The sequence below is a fragment of the Neltuma alba genome, unplaced genomic scaffold (genome assembly GCF_004799145.2).
Source record: "Neltuma alba isolate B1F8T4 unplaced genomic scaffold, ASM479914v2 tig00012185_pilon, whole genome shotgun sequence".
Lineage (NCBI taxonomy): Eukaryota > Viridiplantae > Streptophyta > Magnoliopsida > Fabales > Fabaceae > Neltuma > Neltuma alba.
In genome coordinates this window covers 301143-321242 of record NW_021636727.1, presented here as the reverse complement: position 1 = coordinate 321242, position 20100 = coordinate 301143, and the positions used below count along the sequence as shown (strand labels likewise).

General features: G+C 33.0%; 2 protein-coding genes across 2 annotated transcripts; both read right to left on the bottom strand.

Moving 5' to 3' along the window:
- Nucleotides 1-3621: 3621 nt before the first annotated feature.
- On the bottom strand, nt 3622-7330 carry LOC114724356 (peroxidase 19-like). Its single transcript, XM_028910695.1, has 3 exons — nt 7031-7330; nt 6745-6939; nt 3622-4259 (listed from the first exon to the last, which is right to left on the bottom strand). The coding sequence occupies exons 1-3, from the start codon at nt 7328-7330 to the stop codon at nt 3702-3704; spliced, it is 1053 nt and encodes a 350-aa protein (XP_028766528.1). The 3' UTR covers nt 3622-3701.
- Nucleotides 7331-15055: 7725 nt separating this feature from the next.
- On the bottom strand, nt 15056-19775 carry LOC114724383 (glutamate receptor 2.7). Its single transcript, XM_028910719.1, has 5 exons — nt 19291-19775; nt 17527-18830; nt 16715-17021; nt 16127-16524; nt 15056-15956 (listed from the first exon to the last, which is right to left on the bottom strand). The coding sequence occupies exons 1-5, from the start codon at nt 19574-19576 to the stop codon at nt 15414-15416; spliced, it is 2838 nt and encodes a 945-aa protein (XP_028766552.1). The 5' UTR covers nt 19577-19775; the 3' UTR covers nt 15056-15413.
- Nucleotides 19776-20100: the final 325 nt, after the last annotated feature.

Here is a 20100-nt window from a genome sequence, read left to right as displayed (position 1 = left end):
GGAGGAAAGCTACCGGAGTTATTTGTGATAAGAAGGTACCTGAGAAACTTAAAGGAAAATTTTATCGGACTGCTATAAGACCAGCTATGATGTATGGTAGTGAATGTTGGGCAATAAAGGGAAAACAAGAGCACAAAGTCGGAGTAGCAGAAATGAGGATGTTGAGATGGATGTGTGGTCATATAAGAAAAGATAGGATTCGAAATGAAAAGATCAGGACAAGAGTTGGTGTGGCACCTATCCAAGAGAAAATGGTTGAAAATCGCTTAAGATGGTTTGGACATGTGCAGAGAAGGTCTTTGGAGGCCCCGGTGAGGAGGGTGGATCAAACAAGATGGAGTCCTATAAAAAGAGGCAGGGGAGGACCGAGAAGAACGTTGAATGAGGTCATTGAAAGAGACCTCCTAGTCAATAACATATCTAAGGATTGGGTTGTTGACAGAGCACGATGGCGTCGTGTGATTCATGTAGCCGACCCCACCTAGTGGGATAAGGCTTGTTGTTGTATTTTATAATAGGATTAACAATTCTTATAAAATATTCACAACTTCATTAATACTATTGGAAAAACCATATTGAAGGTACCTATACTTTCTCTCAATTTTTAATTTGGTACCTATGTATTTTTTTCCCTTTAATTAAACATTTAATTTTATCTTTTTAACAACATTAGCTCTTATAACTTTGTTCTATTGATATTTTTAGTCTCTACATAAGGATTAATGATGTTAATAGAGGAAAAATAAAGATTTAGTTAAGTATAAAAAACACATAGGTACCAAATTGAAAATTGAAAAAAAATATAGGTACCTCTAATATAGTTTTCCCAATACTATTTACCATGTGCTTTTTATGTTTTTAAACCAAATTTTTTTAACACATATAACGTAATTAAGAATTTTTATAACGAAATTGACAAGTCCATTAATGTCAATAACCATTTTATATTATGTTTTTAAACTTAAAAAAAAATTAACAAGTGCCCAACCTCATGTTGGCTTGAGGTTTTACCCCCAAAAAAAATGCAATATTATAAATTTGTGAATATTTCAAAAATTTAATTTAGTCATTATAACTAATTTATAATTTTACGAATCCAAGTCACCTTCTGGGATTTTAGAAATCCAACTGTATTTTTTTGGGGGAATTTTTCCTACATTTTTTCAGGTTTTCTTTTTCTTAAAATTTCACGTTAACCACAAAAAATTAACAAATAAAAATTATACAATTTTCAACAACGTATGTTGATTTGACAAGTCAATTTCTTATCGGATCAGATCACATTTTAAAAATATAATTCCAAATTACCCAAAAAAATTGTCAAACTAACGCTTTTGGAATGGATACCAGGAATGGATACCAACATATGCATTGTGAATTTATGAAGTGACCATAAAAAGTTAACAAGTTAGAATTCTGCAATTGAAATTGACAACAACATGCGCACATTTTGAATAAATGACCACGAGATAGAATTGCTTGCAGAGACTTTCATTTCCAATATCGATCTGCCAAACATGAATTGTTTGGAAACCTAAAAAAACACTTATATTTTTTAGGAAAAAAGACAAAAAAATGCTACTTAAATTTCATAATCCCCAAATGGTATATTAAATTTGAGAAATCCCAATTTGGTCTCAAGAAATTGGAATTATCATGTTAAAAAAAAAGAACAAATTGCCCTTTATTTTAAATATTGTTTTTAAAATATCACAGCTTCCACTGGCCGGCCGGTCACCAGAGCTCCGGTGATCGGCCGACAATTGGTCACTGGAGTTCCGTCGGTCGGAAAAATTTGTTTTTGAAAATTTTTATAACTTCAGTATAACGGTTAACAACTTTTGTAATGCTATTAATAACTTCAGTATAGCAATTAACAATAGGTTTTTTGAAAAATTCAACAAATTCTGGCGACTGGAAACAATTTTTTAAAAATTTTTTACAACTTCAATATAACCGTTAACAACTTTTGTAATGCTATTAATAACTTCAGTATAGCAATTAACAACAGGTTTTTTGGAAAATTTAACAAGCTCCGGTGACCGGAAACAATTTGTTTGAAAATTTTTACAACTTCAGTATAACGGTTAACAACTTTTGTAACTCTATTAACAACTTCAGTATATCGGTTAACAACAGGTTTTTAAGTTTGTTAATGACATTACTGAAGTTATAAAAATGGCATTTTTTGAATTTTTCGAAAAAACTGTTGTTAACTACTATATCGAAGTTGTTAACCATTATACTAAAATTATAAAAATTTTCAAAAAAAATTGTTTCCGGTCACCGGAGCTTGTTGAATTTTTCAGAAAACCTGTTATTAATTACTATACTGAAGTTGTTAATAACATTATAAAAGTTGTTAACCGTTATACTGAGGTTGTAAAAATTTTCAACTTCAGTATAACGTTAACAATTACGTTTTTCTTTGAAAATTTTTACAACTTCAATATAACGGTTAACAACTTCTATATAGTAGTTAACAATAGCTTTTTTGGAAAATTCAAAAAGTTGCATTTTTATAACTTCAGTAATGCCATTAACAAACTTAAAAATATGTTGTTAACTGCTATACTGAAGTTGTTAATAGAGTTACAAAAGTTGTTAACCGTTATACTGAAGTTGTAAAAATTTTCAAACAAATTGTTTCCGGTCACCGGAGCTTATTGAATTTTCTAGAAAACCTATTGTTAATTGCTATACTTAAATTGTTAATAACGTTACAAAAGTTGTTAACGGCTATATTGAAGTTGTAAAAATTTTCAAAAAAATTGTTTCCGGTCGCGCGGAATTTGTTGAATTTCCCAGAAAACCTGTTGTTAATTGTTATACTGAAATGGTTAATAGCATTACAAAAGTTGTTAACTATTATATTAAAATTGTAAAAATTTTCAAAAAAATTTTTTTCCAACTGACAAAACTCCAGTGACCAATTGTCTGCCGGTCATCGGAGCTCCGGTGACAGCCGCCGCCGGAGCTCTGGTGACCGGGCGGTCAGTGGGGGCTATGATATTTTAAAAACAATATTTAAAATGATGGGCAATTTGGTCTTTTTCTTTAACATGATAATCCTAACTTGGTCTCTTGAAACCAAATTGTGATTTCTCAAATTTAACATACCATTTGGGGATTATGAAGTTTAAGTAGCATTTTTCTCTTTTTCCCTATTTTTTATACAAGTTGATATAAAACTTTTCTCATATACTTATCTCAAAATTCATAGAATCACTTCAAAAAATCTAATCCAAACACCCCATTGGGCCAAGAAAGTTATGTTTCAAGAAAAGCTCTCACGTTAACATTTTGATTTTATACTAAACGTAGTACAACAAGGAATGATGGTTGGGTTTTCACACCATAATATTACATCATGTTTTACATGTAAGTCTTAGTTCGTAGTACAATTTTAGGATCAGAGGTAGTATCATTTTCATTAAGTGACAAAAAATTTCGAACTTGAAATCCGATTAATATCCATGCTTTAAAAATTATATTATAATACTTTTTTTAAACCTTAAAATACTCATATTTAGTACTTAATAATAACTCACACAGGTCTCCAATAAAAAGATGACATATGCTAAACATAAAACTCCAAGATACGACAAAAGGGACTCTTAATTCACAGAAAATCTTAATATATGAACACAAATAAGAGAATTTCATTCTTTATGTGGACATACTACTACGTTGAATTATAGTCACGCATGCATACTACAATCTTTCCTCTTCTCTCCATGCTTTTTCCCTCTCTTCACTCTCACTAAACTCATTCTCTCCATTGCGCTTGCAAAAGCTTGGAAAAACTTCTGCTTATCTTTGGCCATTGCTTCGACCAACGGCTTAGTTCTCGGATCCAAAAACAAAGCCTGATCCGAAGCCAGCAAACCCATCTTCTTCTGCAGGTTCCCATAGTAAGCATTGTCGAACAAGAATGGAGTAGCGGCATCAAAAGGAACCACAGCATTTGAACCTCCATAGCTGGGGCAATACATCCTCAATGCGTGCATGAGTTTTGGGTCCATGCTTGGGTCGGGTTTGTAGAGGCGGGTCACAAAGTGGTTGCAATGGGCATACCCAATGGTGTGGGCACCTGAGAGAGCAACCATGTCTTCTAGGGTAAGGCCTTTGGAGGCGAAGAGCTTGATGAGTTGATCAATGGTGGAATTTGCAAAAGGAAGGTTGTTTCCAACTCTAGAAGCCATGGATATTTTTCCATCCCATCGACCCTTTTTTACTTGGTAATATGGCCCTCCTGCCTGTGATCACATTATTTACAAAAATTGGAATTAATTTGTGGGTAATTTTTCGTTTGCGCTAAAGCATAATTACTAATTAAAAATTTAATTTTATGGTTAAATGTAGTCCAAAATTTACACGACATCATTAGTATCACAAAGCAGAAGAAGAGGGGAAAGAAAAGTGTTGGAACTAGATAATGCTTACTAGCACCAAAAACCCAGATCGACTATTAAACTAGTTGGGATAGGGATTCAAAAATCGGTGATCCAACCGTCGTTGAATCAAGATCAATCCAATCATGATTAAGAAAAATATAATTTAATGTATAGAAAATGTTCACATATATATTATCATGGCAAGGGTAATATTTAAATAAAAAAGATTATATCCACAAGTAAATGAAATGTCCATATATAAATGACACATAATTCAATAAAATAGAGTTATTAAAGCATGAAGATGACATATTGCTATTTTTTAGCTCAAAACAACATCATTTCAAGTTCAGCAAGAAAAGAAAAATAAAAGAATTAGGAGAATTATCAAGAGGTTCCAAGAAAAAAAATTTACCTACCAAATTATAAAGTCCTAATAACAAGTGACCAACCTAAACCTATTGGCATTCCTTATTTTGAAATTTATCATTGCTTACTCTTCACTTGTCAATAAATTTTAAGGTAATTAAATTTTTTTTTTAACCTGATTGTAATTCGCCCTAAAAAATTTAGCTCATCAATGACCTGTCTGAAACTATTGACCGGACTGGACGAGATACTAGTTCACAAGTCTAACAGGGTGAATCGAGGTGGGTTTTAATACTATAGTTAATGTATGTGATATTATTAATTTTTTTCTTTAAGAAATCAGAATTCATATGCATTATATTATATGAAATTTTATGAAATTTGGGTAGTAAATCCTATTTTTATTACTTTTAAATATGGTGACTCTTAATAAATTTTGCATAACAGTATGTAGATGCGTGCATATTATTATGCATGCTTTTGTATATTCTATATTATATAAGGTCTTAAAAATATGATATATGAATAATATGAGTTGAAATAAATTTTATGTTTTATAATAATAAAAGTATATTTAAGTCAATGTAGATAAGCATTGACAGATAAAAAAATAGATCTCAAGACGTGTTGACTTAATTATCCCAAGCTCAGATCTAAGATGAAACATAATAGTTGGCTAGACTGATAATAAAACCAAGTGATATAAATTATCAATATTTAATTCAATATTCTTACACTATTTACAAACAAGGAATAATAGGATTGTGCATAAAACGTTTGAAAAAATGTAGAGCAAAAGAAAGATAAATATTTGATGATTGTGGTGCTAAAATAATCCAAAAGTGAAACAAGAGTTAGGCTAAATTGGAGCAAGCTTCATCTAAGACATCAATTAATCATTGTTTATCACAAGACGTGATTATGAACAGTATTATTAATACTAGTAGTACTCCTTCGGTTCTTAATGTAGGACCTAATTGTTGAATTGATTTTAGTCCTAAATATAAGACCAATTTCTTATATTTATCAATTTTTTCTAAATTAGCTCTATGGATACTTCCTCAATCATAATCAAGTAGAAAATGAAAGGAAGACATTAAGAAAGATAATTATAGTGTTTCAGAAAAAACATGTTATATTTCTTATGATTAATTAACTTACCTAACTTCCTTAATCTAATCAAATTATTTAAATAGGTCTTATATTAAAGACTGGAAGAGTATTATTTATTTTCAGACACAGTAATCCACTCCTCATAACTGCTACAAACTGTAGTTTAATATTATATTAATTGTTAACAAATAAATTAAGGCCAAGTTGCCTTTTAATATGAAGTTAAATCAGATTATAATTAGTTAACTAATTAATGACCTAAAGTGCCTTTCATTTTTTAACAAGAATCTAGAATCACGACCAACCTTGATCAATGTGTAGAACACTGTCTTTTCCGTGTTGTTTTCCCCAGACAACCAACTAGCACATGAAAGGATCGAATAAATAATTCTCTCTCCTAAACCTAACCGTTTTTTAGTTATTTGTCTTCGTTTAACTAAAAAATTGTTTTGTTGTCCCTTTGATTTTATTTTCACATTGACAGCTAAAACTATCTATCAAATGATAAAATAGTAACATTAGAGCCATTTGACTCAACTAACATTTAGCACTCTCTTAGATCTTGAAGTAGCATATTTCACCTTTCATGAATTTAATGGGTAAGTGAGTTTCTTTTTTCTTCAAACGAGCAAAGGATGCTAAAAAAAAAAAAAGAGATAAAACTTTTATAGACTCATTTGGAATGATTTATAAACAATTTTTCGATTATAGGTTATGAAATACAAAATAAATATGTGATAGGAATTTCATTTCTACTTGTACAAAACGTGTTTATTAGTGCTTATGGACGTGATTTCAAAAAACAAACCCTGTATAATACAAATTAAAAAAAAAAGAAAAAAAAGAAATTAAGGAGAGTACTAACCAAATGAACAAAATCTCTGGCAGCAACAGCGAGAATATCAGCACAAGACACAACGCCTGGGCACTTGCTCTCCACTAATTCCTTCGCCTTCTTCACTATCTCAAAACCTTCTTCCCTCAGCTCTCTGTTCTGCTCCGCCTCCTTCTCGGCCTTCGATCCGCCCGTCGACGCCACCAATATCGACCCATCACAACCCTACACACAACCCCCATTTAACAATCCTTGACCTTCTTCATCAATCTACAGAACCCAATAACATCAAATGACATCAACAATGTTAGTTTACCTCAACGAAGCAGTCATGGAAGAAGAGGTTGATGCTGGCCGGAGCAGAGACTGGAGTGAGCTTGAACTGCTGAGAGGTGACGGCGCCAACGAGGCGTTCAATATCAGCGCAGGACTTGGAGTAGTAATCAACTGAGAGCTGGCGGGGGGTATGATGACTATGGCGGGAATGGCCGGAGGAGGAGGAGTTGGGGAGTAATTGGGCGGCGCTGCAGGGAGGTTCTGTGAAAATGGAGAGAAGAAACAGACAAATGAACAGAAGAAACGAAGAAGAAGAAGAAGAAGGAAGAGAGAGAAACATGGGTTTGGAGTGTGATGTGTATGGTTGGTGAGAATGTTGAAGCAGAAGAAGAGATTGAGACTAAGTTGTGAATGTTGGTTTGTGAAGTGGTGGGGCTATTACTTATTACAATTTACAAATATATGCAAGAGAACATAAGAGGGAAACGAGACCCGTGAGTGTCAGGGACCAGAAATACGAAGAATAAAGGGCGAAAAAGGAGAAAGTTAAAGAATTCAGTAAAAGGGCAAAAAGAAGAGTGGCTTTATTTTATTTTTTTGGGTGGAAGAAAGTGGCTTTGAAGTTCGAGGACATTGAAATTGGACACAACTGAGCAATGTATCCACCTGAGGACTGAGGCAGCAGCTCTCTGACATATATTTTCGTTTCATAAATGAGAGCGATTAGTTGCTGTTGACCTTTGTCTCCATCTTTGGACTTGTACATGTGTGAGTACCACTTCTGTACTAAATATAAATTACTTTTGGGGAGAATTTTATTTCATCAACAACTAAATTTTTATAAGCAAATTGTTGGTGAAAGGTTTCATTCAAAAAAAGCTAGAGTAATACTCTTCCGATTCTTAATATAAGACCTAATTATTGAGTTGATTTTGATCATATTATAAGATCCATTTTTTATATTTTTTAATTTTTTCTAAATTACTCCTATGGATCTCCTTCACCCATAATCAAGTAGAAGAAGGAGAGAGGATATTAAGTAAGATGATTATGGTGTTTTAGAAAAAATATGTCATATTTTTTATAATTAACTAACTTACCTAACTTCCTTAATCTAATTAAATTAGTTAAATAAATTTTATAGTAAGGACAAAAAAAGTATAATCTTTACTTTTCAAATTTGCATGAATTTTAATTTTAGTTTTTTGAATTTGAAATCATAATTTTTAGTCCCTTAAAGAATAAAATAGTTTAAATTATAAGAACTAATGTTTTAGACAGAAAAAAAATTTAAAAAACCAAAATTTATAAAGAATCAAAACTAAAATAAATACAAATTTAATTGATTAAAAATTATATTAACCCATAAAGTTATTGGGCACTTTCTTTGGTCTTCTTTTACTTTCTTTTGGTCAGCCTGATTTATTCTCCTCCTCAGTTCCTCCAATAATATCTTTTACGCTATTTTATTACTTTTTTTTTCCGATAGATGGCCAAAAATTTGTATGTATGTATGAACTATGAGCGTATGAATGAATTAACGAATGATTTTTTTTTAAAAAATACCTTTGCTCAAATCATAAAAACCACTGAGTGTGTGTGCTGGCTTGTCTGGTGTATTTATTATAGTTTTTTCAATGGTGTCCATCATTTAAAAATCAAAACATGTTGTGTTACGTTCATGGAGCAACCAAGCAGGAAGGGCAAGTATAAAAATTAGGCTAGGGATATAGTTAAAAAAAATTAAAAGAACTAAATTTATAACGCTATTAAAAAGGACAACAGATTTGAACAAATTTTTTGAGGATTGTGAAGTAGTATTTTTTTTCCTGTATGAGACAAGATGGAGTAATAAAATAATCTGGATGCCAAGTGATATGAGGGAAAATATATACAAGTAATAACGGGTCACTCCTGCTTTTTTTTTTTTTTTTTTTTGACCTGGGGTTACTAGTTCAAATACATGAAAGCTGTGACTGGCATTATTTATTCTTCGATAATTTGAGTTCAATACTTTCATAGCGATTTGAATTATTTTTATAATATTATTGTGAGATCTTACTCCTCCGATCTATTTCTAACCTATAAGCTTCAATTTGCATTTATCTTAATATTTAATGTATTTTTTCTAATATTGTCCTTAATTATTTTTCTCTCATCAGATTTTTCCACATATTTTCTTGCATCATTTTTTTATTTATTATAAGGGTATATTTGAAAATAAAAATTTATTTCTAACCTATTAATTATTTTTAATTACTTTTAACTAATTATTTGTTATCTATAAATAAGTTATTTAAAGCTTATAATAAGAACCGAAAAGAGTACTGTGCATCTCAGAGTTGTTCCAAGTAGTCCCAAAGTACGCAAAGAGATTTTTGCTTCTCAAGTTAAATTAAGCATCGTTAGATTAAACAATTAAATTAGTCATTAGTGGCACTACTTATTTGTGAAAAACAAAGGAGGTAAAAGGTAGGTAGGGTCCAATAATGCAATCGGCGCTACACTACATTGATGATAGAATTGAAAATGAAAATGTGTTTGATTATGAGGATCATTCACATGGGTTTACGTAATGTTCTAGTAAATATGATTCCTTCTAATAGTTGGCTATTGAAATTGATTAATGAGTCTCTCTGTAGACAGACACATCATAATAATTAATGGCGTTCATTTTCATAAAAGTGTGTGAATGCCGTTGTAGTTTGAGGAGAACAAGGTTGTCAACACGAATCCCAATGTATCAATATCAAGTTTTTCTTTTAAATTTTTATTATGACTAACTCTCACTATCAATGTAACTTATCGTTATTAATTTACTTTTTTAAATTTTAATTCATTGAGATAAAAGGATATTACATTCAGTTGATATTAATATAAGAGTTATATAACTAATTTACAGGCATTAAAAAAATTAGTTAAATTAATTTTTTTAATAAATAAATGTTATTTTTATTAAAAATCTCTCTATTAATCATGTGCATTAAAATTATTCTTTTGTAAAAACTTCTTAACATGCATAATTACCATGACAATTACTTGAGAGCAAAATAGATAAATATTAGAAATGAAGTAAATTAAAATCTTATATTAGAAAATTGAATTTCTTCATTACTATCTCTTATATTAAAAATAAGACATAATACATGACAACGCAAATTTGGATCTTAACAATACTACCTCCTATTCTTAATATAAAACCTAATTGACTAATTTGGGAGAGGTTAAAGAAGTTACTAAATTACTTTTAAGTATTTATATTTATCGTTTTTATCTAAACTAATTTGCCTAATTTATAAATTGATCTAGTCTAATCACATATGTAAGTATTGTAGAAAATTATGTAATATATGCTATAGATAAGTAATTTTGTAATTTTTTAATTTTTTTAAATTAATTAATTGGGTTTTATATTAAGAACCATAAGTGATACAAAAAAACCCAAACATAATAGATCTTCAAAACCTACACAGAGTGTTTAAAAAACACTAAAAACACTTACAAAAATATTTTTATGTAAGTTGAGATAATTTTTTTACATATTTACCCTTGTCCTAGCAACTGTAGGAGTGAAGCATCGCCTATCTTCATAATATAACACCTCCAAGAACAAATATACTTCTTTAATTCTATTTATAAGTCATTTTCAACATGTTTTATACAGATCAAGAAAATCTTAAATTACATTAACACTCCGTTAAAATTCAATAACTTTTCAACTTTATCCTTATGTTTTTTAGTAACAAAATTTTAATGTACATTATATCCTATGAAAAGAAAGTCAATACAATAATAAATAAAAGATGAAATCATACATTCGTATGAAAATTTGTTCTCTACCTTATAAATATGACTAAAAAATCAATTTTTTCTCTACTCTACAAATAAGATCAGAAGAATATATCCTATAGAATACTGAGACGACTAAAAGTAACTTGTACTAAAGCCCTGATGAATAACAACAAACTTACTCATATCCTTATTATAAGAACATACTAAATAATTTACATGTACAAATAAAAAACAGTTAAAAATATTAAAAATGTCATAAAATTTAAGTGATTTTCAATATTATTTCATTAGCTATATTAAATTTCAACATCATATTAATTTTTATTCTCTTACTACATATTGTTATTAAATATGGGTATATATTAAAAAAATATTTAACGGTCGTTGAAATTATAAAAAAAATTTATTAAAAAGACCAAATTTTCCTATAAAGGCTCCTAACCCCGCACCTCACCAGTCTGCATCGCTGTAAACCCGCGGATAGAACTAACAATGCACAACTTAAAACAACTATATGGAAAACATGCGGACAAAGTAACAACAGAGTTAAAGTGAACTCTGAGCAGCCTTGAGATGTTGGATATGCCAAATATTACCATAAGATATAGAGTACTATTAGAAAAATACTACTTAACAAAAAAGAAAACCAACATCAAATATTTTACACGCTAAACAATGACGTTTAAAAGTAGAGGAGGGGCAGCGGGTGGTAATAGTAGAGGAAGCCAGAGTCAGATTGAAGGGAGCTTTAAATGAACTTTTTGCAGAGCAACATTGAGCTGAGAGATGAAAGAGTGGACCCAACGCAATGAAAAGTGCAAGGCTTCTTGCATGAGCACTTAAATGCAGTGCATGTGCAGCAAAATAAAAACACCCCACTAGCTATAAATAAATAAACGAGTCCCTTTATTAGCCTCATCAAATGTGAACCACTTGTTATTTCTTTGGAAGCACATATTTCTAGTCAAGTCTCTTTTGTTGTGAGGGCATTAAATTTGTGGGGAACGCATTTCTTGTCTCACTCATTCATTTCCTTCTCAAGCCTTGGCTGCTTGCTTTTGCATGACTCGGACTTGTGGGTTTTCACTCGGTGAAGCTAAGGCAAAACACATGTGGACGCTGATGAGTTTGGTAGTAATATGCTTCCTTTCCTTGAACATTCACTTGGGTTTTAAAAGGGAAATTGTTAAGCTAGGAGAGAAGAATCTGCTAAAGTTATATATGACCATATATATATGTGTGTGTGTATGTAATATGTGTAATTACAACTATTGTTGGATTTCTCTTTTTGTTTTGAACTTTACTTGAAGAAATTATATGCCAATTAAAAACATGACAACATCAAACATGATAACGGATTCCTCAACTAGAATACAATATTATATAATATATAAGCATAAATGTGTTTTGGTATTTCGATTCGGCTGTTTAAAGCTATGCTAAGATACTTTGTATAAGAGATTATATCCCTTTTTTGTAAGAGACCTACGAGGTTTGATTCATTGTATGATACCATCGGTCAGGACAGAAACAAAGAACTCAGATCTGAATTGGGTAAAAGATAATTGCTCATAATATATGAAATAATTGACTTTAATTGTTTGGTTCTGAATTCTCATCTTTCTTATTTTAAATGATTCATACCATCATCAGCATGATGGTTTGCTCATGTTAATATTGTGCAAATGCGGGTGGACTTGAGTTGACCTGAGATTATTTCTCCCTCTGAACAAGTCCCATTTTTGGGCTTCTAACAGTGTGACACAAGTAAGTTCCTGTTGCTGTAACTAGGGTTAGTCTCATTTTTGGCATTACATGTGTGTGCAATTAAAGGGCATCGTTGGAAGCTTATAATTGTGCACATGAAGCCCAAAATGGGACTGGCCCTGTTTTGTCTGCAGCAAGGAACTTTGTGCGCCACACTGTTTTAAGCCCAAAAAATTAGACTGCACTGCTATAAAATAGGGACCTTACATTGTTAGTCTACATCTGTTTTTCAAAAAAAGGCCTAATTTTAAATTCATGATACTCTCACAACAACTTTAAGGTGATTTAACAATGCCTATTTTCTTGACCTCTTCATCTCTAAACCAGTTTTCTTTCCTTCTGTCAGAAATACGTATCATGGAGAAAGACTGGAGAAGAGATGAATTTCACTTATGTTGAGTGCTTGTTATGCACATATCATCATGTAGCTCACAGGGTAATTGTATCAGCCTTGCAGAAATATTACACTGTTGAGTTTACTTCTGAGCTATTGTGAATTTATTTTGACTGTTATGTAGGTTCCTGATGCCAAAAATAGTTCATGTGGTTACAAGATTGTTACTGGCCACCCATCTGATAGGCTTGGGGTGGACTTTTCAGAGCATTAGCAGGATTTTACTGAGAGGTATTATCTTTCTTCTGAAAATATGCACATAATAAATAACGAATCTTTTAATTTTGCATTATGAAAATGATTCACTTTTTATTTACATGTGCAAGTGCAGATTCCTTGATTAACATTATTGAGTTATTGTTAATGCTTTCAGGTACATGTCCCACGGCTTATTTTGTACTATTACATTTGTGGGAAGCATGCATGATATAAATAGAAGTCAATTTGAAATGTGGCCATTTGGTCTTTGACTCTTTGTCAGACCAAAGAAGAGACTATACTTAGGTAGAACGTTGGAATCTTAGAAGGTAATTATTTTTATTTTATTATTATTTTTCTCCAGAAAATATGGAGGGAATGACTGAGATGGAAACATGGAAAACAACGATAAAAAGTAAGTCTTGAGACTGATCATAATACTGACAAAGAGGTATCAGTGATTGGATTTGACTGTTTGAGAAAGAGGAGAATCACCCCTTAGCCAATCGAGAATTTACTAGACTAATTTAGTGGTTATAACCTGTTCACATAAAGGGATGGTGAAGTAGACCCAAAGAAGAGATTCATGTTTGAATAGTTATCTTGTCCTTCATCTTGTTACAAACTTGCTATGACTTTGAAAAAGTGAAAATAATGAATAGTTGCAATTAAGCAATTCTATTGTTGATTTATTGTTTTGCAAAAATTCCATGCCTTCTGTACATTCTTCCTGTGGGGTTGTTGTGTAATAGTCTTAGTTCTGGTCATTTCTTTTCTTAGATTAAATAACACTAAGGAGTTAACCCGGCCTACCATGAAGAAGTTAAATCAGGTTACGGCTGTGGACAACAAATCAATGGCAGTTGCTAAAACATAAGAAGTGAAGTGAAAAATTGAGAGTTTAATCTTATTGTTTGATAGTTCTTTGTCTTTACTCTCATTATGCACCATGCTTATGTTTTTCACTATTTTAAAAGTACAACTCTAATTGTGCACCATGCAACTTTTAGCATGACTTTAAAATACTACCTCTAGTCCTAAACGTAAGATTCACTTTATAATGCCAATTGCACTACTAAGTGGATCTTATCTTTAAGACCAGAAGTAGTACCTGCTTATGCATAGAGTATTTTAGTCGCTGATATTTTATTCTTCCTTCTCTCTCCCCTTCAAATTTGCATGGTCAGCCATTACACTCCAAGGCGCCTTCTTTTATTTGAGATAAGAACATCAACCTTTCTTGGAAAGAATCAACAAAAGCTGCATCTTCTTCAACAAAGGCGGCCGGGGACGATTTTTAGTTTTTGTAAATATAACATTTTATGAGTATCTTTTCTCATCATCTTTCATGAGAGTCTACTACTGTGACCCTAAACTATTTTTGCTTACGAATTCAGATGGACTAAACTTCCTAATAGAGCACTGCAAGGATTACCTAGTGGTGGGAGAAGTGGTCGTTCTAGGGCCAGAGGCAGGGGCTGGGGTAAACTTGATTCACTTTTTGATTGTAGAAAGCATCTGATTTTGTTTCACGGAAATGTATAACATACAAGTCGGAGATGTTATTATACTGGAATTCTTTTGCCAGAGAATTTCTTTTTTGGTTACTTCTGTCAGAGGAAGTTCTGATTAGATTACAAATGATCATGAGATTTCATATTCATTGTGGACCAAGTTCGCTGTCACACTTTCTCCCAGAGTAAAGATATTAGCAAAGTAGATATAAGCCTGGGTGAATTTCCTCTAGGCTTTACAATTAGAATTCTTAAGGTTACGTAATCTGTAAGGAAGCTTTTCCCAAACTAAACCTGATGCTCTCATTGACTACTTACGGTAAGTCACTCACCAAACCAGGAAAATTTAACAAAGGATAATGGCGGTAATTTAAAAATATACAAGTAAACAAAATGAAGATTTGAATTTGACGTAATAAAAAGAACTGTGATCCGAGTAAAAATTCCAGCAGTTGTTTTCCACAATAAGGGCAAAAGGAGATTTAGTAGCTGCTCACGGATGACAGTAAATTCAGGACTGTAAAAACACAAAGTTCTTTCTGACTTATATACACGGGATTTTCAAAAGGAAACTAGTAATTGAAGAAGTGAACCTAAATAAGCGCGCTAGTGAACCTAAATATGGCAATCACAGACATCAAAAACTTCTGACTCTAGTATAAACAACATACCTGTTCACACCTTAAAAAAAATTACATTCCTATAATAGGATCATGAACTAGAACTCTCATAGTTAGATACACTTTCCTTCTTGTAAGTCATCTATTGTCAGGGGTTTCGATTGGTGTCTCTGGTTGTGGTGAAGTGAGCAAAATGGCTGTTGATGCTGGGGATGCAGTATCTTGTTGATGCATAGGTGAATCAGTGGTACTGACATTGTCCCATCTGGAAGAACAGTCAGTTACATCTTGTGTCCCAATATCGGGCGGGTACAAGTGAGTTTCCTGAATAAGCTTTCTGCCATAAATCCGCTTGGCTAATTCAAGTGTTCTTATCCACATTGTCACATCACTTGTGGGTCCATTGCCTTCTTCAACGATTTTTTGAGTTAGCTGACAAAATCCTTGTGATTGAATGATAGAAAATAGTAAACAAATTGTTGATATGACCCCAGAAATGACAAAGAGAACCCAGAAACTTTTAAGCTTCAGACTTTGAGTATCATTTGAACTAGAGTTGTTGGTGCACTCGTTTGAGCGATGTAACCATTTTGCTTCCAAGTTGGTTAGTTCTCCCCTCTCTGAAAGCTGCAATATTGCTTTAGAAACATCTTTGGTCAGTGGGGAGCCTTTTTGGAATATCTGCATAATGTGATTGATAAGGAAAATCCAAGTTAAATGTTTAAATAACCATGTAAGGGGAGATGAATAATGTTTATTATAACATGACAGAAAACATATTGCATCCAAATTTTGTTCCTAATTTTGAGAAGGACAAGGAAAGTTAGATATGGAAACCGATTATTACTTACAAAGCCTAGGCCTCCAAATCTGGAGGTTGGTGCGGAGCCAGAATATTCCTTGCAATAAGTACTTATGTATACTTTTTCATAAGGGAGTTCGAGAAAAGCTGCTGTTATTGAATTGCTTTTGAATGCATCATCATAATTGTATTCACTACTTAGGTTGATGATGTTTTCTGGGTTGAACTTTTCGACTTTCTCTAGGTATGTCCTAACAAATGAGTCGCCATCGCAACCAATTTTCACATTGTTCCTCTTCAACCACTCGATGCTTGTGACATTTGGCTGCAGTTGTTGAACTGTTAGCATTGAAGAAAGGCTAGCTGTGTAGCTTGAGGTCAGAACCATAACTAGAAGAAGCCATGCTGCCATCACCACGCGAGATAAGTTACTATGCATTTGCTCCCCTGTAAGATTAATCAAAACAAGTCAAGCTCAAAAGACACTTTTGGACTAATAAGCATTGATATGGACTCATAATACTGACTGTGTGACGCGACAAAATGGGTAATGAATAAATCCAATGTAGTATTGCTTAGGGTCTTTTAGCAGAGAATTAAAGAATGCTATTCATTGAAGTTTAGCAGCAATGCTTACTATGGGCAAAGAATAGGGAGGAGAAGGTAAACCAGAGAGCAGTGCTGAACTGTCTCTTCCAATTGCCTTGAAACTCTGGATTAGGTACTCGTTCAAGGTACCAAACTACTAACATAGTGTAATTCAAAATTGCACCAGTAACCGCCCACATTTGCCAGGTGAATGGCTTTATAAACATCCATGTTGAATCTTGAGACTTCACTGGAACTATCATGGACAATCCCGATTCTGCATATGGTACAGTAAAATCCACATATTGCAGTCTCTCTGCTAGTAGGGTCACGTCACCAACCACAGCATCATAAGTCTTCCACCACCAAAAGAACAAAAAGGAAGTGATTTAGTCCAGTGAGGTAGAACCAAAATGGTACACAAAATTCAAAAGTTAACAATACATGATGCTCTGTATCACAAATTGAAGGTTTACTTTGCCAAATATATTTAGGAAGTATACACGTGTACAGGCACCCATTTGCATGCTTAAGATGCAAAGACAGAAATTAGTAGGAAAAACGATTAGTGGGTGGTGGCTAGATTGAGAGAATTATACTTTAGAAAGCAACATTAAGGTGTTTGTTACTATCTTTTAGAAATGGAAACAATAATTGAATGAGGTATAGTAGAACCGGTTTTAATAAAAACATTAGGTTCCCAGAATAAAGAGATCATACATTTCGCTGCTTAAAATTCAGGAACAATGGTCTTTATTTTTTTTTTTTTTTAAACAGAACTCTAATAAATGATGTATTATCAACTTTTACTTTTCTTTTTCTAAGGGAAAGAGGAAAGGTTAAATGAAAAAGAATTGCTACCTTGTTATACACAAGTTGAACCAGATCAGTATAAGTTAGATTGAGGGGATGAAACTCATAGGGTAGATCATATTCCAAAAGCTCGAGCACCTTGTCGAAAACCTCAATACAGAATCCTTTATATTGATTCTGGTCTGGACTTTCTCCGTAGTCAACCTTGACAAACTTTGAAAACGAAGTTCTTCCTGGAACCGCAATTTTCATTGGGTTTCGCTTAACAGGCATATTCCAACCTTTAGGAGTTCTCTCCAAATTCCCTGGCCATTGTACTACACCCGCCAAACTTTGTGTGTTAGCAGTAGCATTTTCTTCACTTTTTCCTGTAGGAAGGCTTGTGGTGAACCCATTTTCTTGAGTCCAAAAGTCTATTTCTTTATAACTCTTGCCAACTACATTAACTATCCTTAGGATAGGATTCTGCAAGAGCTGACCTGCTTGAAAATGAATTTTCCCACTTAAACCATTGATACTGCTAGACAATATCTCTCTTAGCAAAGCTTTTGGGCTGCTACTTTTGTCCCTTGCCATTCTTTCTACTGCTTGAATGACAACTTTGATGCCATCATATGCTTGCAAAGCATAAAATCCTGGGTTGCTGTTATCTTCCTCAGGATACTTTGCACGAAATTTTTTCCTGAACTGAGCTTGAAAATCTTGATACTCACTGCTATTTTCTAAGTAATGCATCTTGATTCCTAAAGACCCTCCCATATAGGAGGAAATAACAGATTTATCCACAGAGTCAAGCAAATTAGTTATGCTCTCAGAGATTATCCAAGCTGAATCTTTATCCACAAGTCCCATCTTTGAACTTTCTCTGAACAAATGAGTCACCATTTCTAAGGATGAGTGCAAAACTATGAAAACGCGAGATTGAGTTTGATTTACCAGCTTAATCAGCTCTTCATTGATTAGCTCTCCTGGGTCTGGCAGAAAAGAAATTGGTGGAAGCGCCAAACGGTATTCAATTAGTGAACCAAAGTCTTGAAGAGCCTCAGAAAGGAGAGAGAGCATCCCATAGTCTCCACCAACATAGCCATCTTCCTCATAAACTACTACCACTCTTTGCCAACTAAAAGCATTCACTATATCTGCAATGCATTTTACATGTGCAGTGACATTGTTAGCTAGTCTAACCAGATAAGGCCAGCGTTTTTGCGTCAAAGGTGGGATTATTGCAGGTGATACAAAGGATATGATTGGAACTTGAGCTTGGCTTCCAACTTCAGCCACCAGAGCTGCTTCTTGCCATGAATGCATCCCTATAATTACTTCTACTTTCTGCATCTCAATTAACTCTTCAGCTGCAACCAGGTTTAGCATAATTAAGAGGGAACTGTACAAACTAAACCAGAAGGCTATAGACAAGTTCAAATCCGTTCAGAAATGCCCTAATTTTGTATCTGACACATGGGTTGACTTTCAGTTTGGTCTTCCCAGAAATCATTAATGAAAATAATCATTCAGTCATTACATTGTAGCAATGTTTCCCCGATATCTTATAATTGTTTGAAGTTTGATGGGCATTGTTATGATACTATGTTGACTTTGATTCCAAATTTAAGGTGTGAGTTTACAGTAAAGGCAACCAAATAACACCGAGGTCAGAAAACTATTAGATTCAGCTTTAAAATTTGGGCAGAAACTACAAGCATTTTAATGAGTGAGAAACCAAATTATTAGAAATGGTACTTTAAATGCTGACTTATTTGTCAGGGTTTTTCTCTCGAATAATTTCCTTTGCAAATGCTAGAGATTGCTTACCAAGAGAGGCGACTCTGAAGGCTTCCTTAGAGGCATTTTGGAAATAAAGAGCCAGCTTGTGAGTCTTTGATGTGTTATTGTAGGCTTGAGCTCCAATCTCCATGGCTATTTGCTGTTCTTTACCCATACGAGAGTTAACATCAATAATTGCACCAACACGTATAACTTTACTGTCTCCTTTTGTAGACTCATCTCCATAGACATTAAAGAAAAAGGAAGAGCTGAGCAGAAGAAAGAATAGGCAAAATCTAGGAAGTGCTTCAGGAATAATGAAAGGGTAATTCATCTCCTTTTGGCTGCTGATCTGAAAACAAACGTTTGAGATTGTTGTTTTGTGTACAAGCTTTGAACTATTATTATACACAAAATAATTGCGAGCAGAGCAAGAAATCCATCGATTCTAGAGCGGGCATTGAACTTGGAAATTTGACTTTGTCAAACGAAGAACATGTTGACTTTTCATGCAGTTTATGACGAAGATGCTAGCTAACCAATTATTTGCAGGAATTTTTCGGAAGTTCAAAGATTTTTGGAGACCAAGATTTCTAAATTGAACAAGGATAAGGAAGGGCAAGCAGGAAAGCCGTTTTTCTAGAAATGAAGATAGGACAACTTGTTTCCTTTTTTGGTTTATATGGCTTCAACTGGATGACTCCTCGCAGCCTTAAACGGAAACTTCAGGAACAAGTGTTTACAAATATTGATTATTGATTGAGTCTTTGCATGTGGGTATTATATTGTGCACACGGAAGTTTCTGAGGTGTTTACATAACGATTCTGTTTAATTCTAAATTTTTTTTTGAGACTTCT

Bases quoted from the DNA above. Each gene is read 5' to 3' on its own strand.
- LOC114724383 (XM_028910719.1), bottom strand. From the start codon at position 19,576: ATGAATTACCCTTTCATTATTCCTGAAGCACTTCCTAGATTTTGCCTA. The intron at 17,022-17,526 runs GTAGCAATTCTT...TGGTGGTGGAAG, and splicing joins TTCAACTTGTGTATAACAAG to ACTTATGATGCTGTGGTTGG. The intron at 15,957-16,126 runs GTAAGTAATAAT...CACATTATGCAG, and splicing joins GATTTGGAGGCCTAGGCTTT to ATATTCCAAAAAGGCTCCCC.
- LOC114724356 (XM_028910695.1), bottom strand. From the start codon at position 7,330: ATGTTTCTCTCTCTTCCTTCTTCTTCTTCTTCTTCGTTTCTTCTGTTC. The intron at 6,940-7,030 runs GTAAACTAACAT...GGTTGTGTGTAG, and splicing joins TCCATGACTGCTTCGTTGAG to GGTTGTGATGGGTCGATATT. The intron at 4,260-6,744 runs GTTAGTACTCTC...ATGTGATCACAG, and splicing joins CCAGAGATTTTGTTCATTTG to GCAGGAGGGCCATATTACCA.